Source organism: Nicotiana tabacum, chromosome 22 (assembly GCF_000715075.1).
Source record: "Nicotiana tabacum cultivar K326 chromosome 22, ASM71507v2, whole genome shotgun sequence".
Taxonomy (NCBI): domain Eukaryota; kingdom Viridiplantae; phylum Streptophyta; class Magnoliopsida; order Solanales; family Solanaceae; genus Nicotiana; species Nicotiana tabacum.
In genome coordinates this window covers 74362833-74366919 of record NC_134101.1, presented here as the reverse complement: position 1 = coordinate 74366919, position 4087 = coordinate 74362833, and the positions used below count along the sequence as shown (strand labels likewise).

The window sequence follows — 4087 nt, the reverse complement described above, 5'->3', positions numbered from 1 at the left end:
GTAGAGAAAGGCAGCATTTTGCCTTATGCAATGATGAGGGAAGTGCTTAGCCCTATGCAAATAAAGTGAGATTAAATATGAGAGGGAAAGTGATCCTTAGCTTGACGCGTTTGTGCTTGGTGGCTTCTGTCGGTGTGAAGATAGCAGTCTTGTTATATAATCGTGGACGTGCTTGTTATGTCCATTATGCCTGCATCCAAAGAAACATTGTGAGATTTTGGGAAATAGGTTGTTCGCGCCTTTGATTCTTCATTTTGCCTTTGCTCCTCGCCTTGATGCCGTGTTTGAGTCACCCTAGGCAGCATCTGGCTACCACATAAATGAAAGTTTTGAAAATATGCATTTTTGACAAATCATTTGTGAGAAATGTAGTTGTTCAAAATATGTGATGATGCATAAAACAAATAATTTTGTGTAATCGGAGACTGTGACACATTTCGAGACATTGCAACCTTCTCAACTCGTATTTTTAAGGATCCTCCTCAAAATTCTGCCCCAGTTTAAATGCATACTTCCGACAATACACTTCTTGGCGATCCATGACATAATGAGATTGACAAAACTCAAAACCTAGCCCCGGTTCCTGACCGTAGATGGGAATGAAGATTTTATTATGATGTGATCGAATCCACAAGGCTACCTACGTATCCCCTCTTAAAAGGGAATAAGGTCAAGCGTAGTTCAGGTTACATAAAAAAAAGTGCAAACATAATCTCAAATATAATATCTCTTGACTGCGTCCGAATTGATAAGTTTTGGCGCCATATTTCTCCATCCATCTCTGCAAGTATAAGCGCACCTCTTATCAGTACTCGGTGAACTATGTAAGGGCCTTGCCAGTTAGGTGAGAATTTTCCTTTTGCTTTGTCCTGATGTGGAAACATCCATTTCAACACCAATTGCCCCGGTGTGAATTGCCTCGATCATACCTTTTTGTTGAAAGACATTGACATTCTATTCTAGTAGAGTTGACCATGACACACTGCGTTCATCCTCTTACCGTCAATGAGAGACAGTTGCTCGTACCGACTCCGTATCCATTCCACATCGCTGAGCTCGACCTCCTGTATGATTCTTAGGGAAGGAATCTCTACCTCGGCAGGTATAACAGCTTCAGTACCGTAGACCAATAGATAGGGGGTTGCCCCAGTTGATGTACGAATTGTGGTGTGGTACCCGAGAAAAGCGAATGGCATCTTATCATGCCATTTCTTATAGTTGTCCACCATCTTCCTTAATATCTTCTTGATTTTCTTGTTGGCGGCTTCCACGGCTCCATTCATCTACGACCTGTACGCTGTAGAATTCTGGATCTTAATCTTGAATGTTTCACACATGGCTTTCATCAGATCACTGTTGAGATTGGCGGGGTTGTCGATAATGATTGACTCAGGTACTCCGAATCGACAAACAATATGATCTCGAACGAAATCTGCTATGACCTTCTTAGTCATAACTTTATAGAAAGTGGATTCGACCCATTTTGCAAGGTAATATATAGCCACCAAAATGAACCTGTGTCCGTTTGAAGCAGCGAGTTCAATTGGTCTGATGACATCCATGCCCCAGGAAGAGAAAGGCCAGGGTGAATTCGTTACATTGATTTCGTTAGGTGGCACTCGTATCATATCAATATGTACCTGGCATTGGTAACACTTCTATACATACTTGATGCAATCTGTCTTCATAGTCATCCAGAAATACCCTGCCCTTAATATCTTCTTGGCCAGAATGAACCTATTCATGTAAGGTCCGCAAGTTCCGGTGTGTATTTCTTCAAGAAACCTAGATTCCTCCTTGGCATCGACGCATCGCAGCTATCCCAAATTAGGAGTTCTTCAATACAGAATTCCTCCACTCTGAAAGAAATGGTTGGCCAATCTTCGAAGCGTGTGCTTCTGAGTGTGTGTGGCATTTTCTGGGTATTCTCTTTTCTCCAAATACTCCTTGATATTGTAAAACCATGGCTTTCTGTCAAACTCTTCTTCAACATGAGCAGAATAAACTGGCTGCTTACAAATCTCTATTGGGATAGGATCAATGAAATTCTTGTCTGGATGTTGTATCATAAAAGATAAGGTAGTGTTGTATGTACCAGTAGATCTAAATCCCCGATTACCAGCAACTCCTGAATATTCATGTCGATGGCCAATCTGAGTCCCAATATGCAAGCCTCGTATTCTTCCATATTATTGGTGCTCGGGAACCTGAGCTTGGCGGACACTTGGTAGTGTTGACCAGTTTCTGATACCAAAACAACTTCGATGCCTATTCCTTTGAAGTTTGTGGCTCCGTCAAAAACCATCCTCCAACCATCATATGTTTTGGCAATATCTTCACCTACAAACGACACTTCCTTATCGGGAAAATACATCTTCAATGGTTCATATTCTATATCTATGGGGTTCTCTGCCAAGCTATCGGCCAATGCTTGCCCCTTGACTGCCTTCTGAGTCACATAGATGATGTCGAACTCACTTAGCAATATCTGTCACTTTGCTAACTTACCTGTAGGCATGGTTTTCTAAATGATGTATTTTAGTGGATCCATCCTTGATATGAGATATGTAGTTTACGCGCAGAAGTAGTGCCTCCATTTCTGGGCTATTCATGTCAAGGAACAACAAGTGCATTCCAGCAAAGAGTACCGAGCTTCGTAAGGTGTGAACTTCTTACTTAGATAATATATCGCTTGCTCTTTCCTTCCGGTTTCATCATGTTGCCCCAGGACGCGACCAAAATATCCATCCAACATGGACATATACAACATCAAAGGTCTTCCTGGCTCTGGCAGGACCAACACGGGCAGCTTAGACAAGTACTTTTGGATTTTATCAAAAGCCTTTTGACATTCTTCGGTACAGCTCATCGCAACATCTTTTATCAGCTTTTTTGATGATCGGATCACATATCACTATTGACTGTGCTATAAAACGGCTGATGTAATTGAGGCATCCTACAAAACCTATCACATCCTTCTTGTTCTTTGGCGGTGGCAAGTCCTGAATAGCTTTGATTTTTGATGGGTCTAGCTCAATACCATGACGACTGACGATGAAGGCTAGCAACTTCCCAGCAGGGACTCCGAAAGCACATTTTGCCGGATTCAACTTCATATTGTACTTTCGAAGTCGGTCGAAAAACTTCCTCAAGTCTGCTATGTGATCTGAACTTCTCTTAGATTTGATGATAACATCGTCCGTGTACACCTCTATTTCCTTGTGTATCGTGTCATGGAAAAGAGTCGTCATGGCCCTCATGTAGGTATCCCCAGCGTTCTTCAAACTGAATGGCATTATTTTGTTATAATATATCCCCCATGGCGTGATTAAGGCTATTTTTTTGGCTTCCTCTTCGTCTATCCAGATCTGGTGGTATCTTGCGAAGCAATCCACAAAGGATTGGAGTTCATACTTGGCACAGTTGTCGATTAGTATATGTATGTTCTTCAATGTGAAATCATCTTTAGGGCTTGCTCTGTTCAGATGTCGATAGTCAATACACACTCTAACTTCCATCCTTCTTTGGAACCAGCACAATGTTGAGTACCAAGGTTGGGTACTCGACCACTGGAAGGACCTTGGCTTTGATTTGCTTGGTAACCTCTTCCTTTATCTTCAGATTCATATCTGGATTAAGTCTCCTGAGCTTCTGTTTTACCGGTGGACACATGGGGTTGGTAGGTAGTTTGTGAGCTACTATGGATGTGCTTAACCCAGTCATGTCATCGTAAGACTATGCAAAAATATCCTCATATTCTTTTAGAAACCTGATGTACTCGTCCTTCTCTGATGGTGATAGATGAATGCTTATGCGAGTTTCCTCGACTATTTCAGAATCTTCTAAGTTAACTGCCTCAGTTTCTTCCAAATTGGACTTTGGTTTGTTCTCAAAATTCTTTACTTCTTTGATAATTTCCTTATGTATTATATCATATTCCAAATCTTCCGAATCAATTTTCTTATGTTGCATTGTCTCATTACATGTCACATTCGTAGGTTCATCATATGTATACACTGAAAAAGAGTGTAGAATAATAATAATAAATAAATGAACGCAATAATGCATTAGTAAAACTTAAAATTGT

At 41.0% G+C, this 4087-nt stretch overlaps 1 protein-coding gene across 1 annotated transcript; it reads right to left on the bottom strand.

The window, feature by feature from the left end:
- Window positions 1-1838: 1838 nt before the first annotated feature.
- LOC142175933 (uncharacterized) lies at window positions 1839-3627 on the bottom strand. The gene is made up of 3 exons (XM_075242943.1): window positions 3550-3627; window positions 2096-2449; window positions 1839-2009 (listed from the first exon to the last, which is right to left on the bottom strand). Exons 1-3 carry the CDS (start codon window positions 3625-3627, stop codon window positions 1839-1841), a joined length of 603 nt encoding a protein of 200 aa, XP_075099044.1.
- Between the last annotated feature and the right edge of the window lie 460 nt (window positions 3628-4087).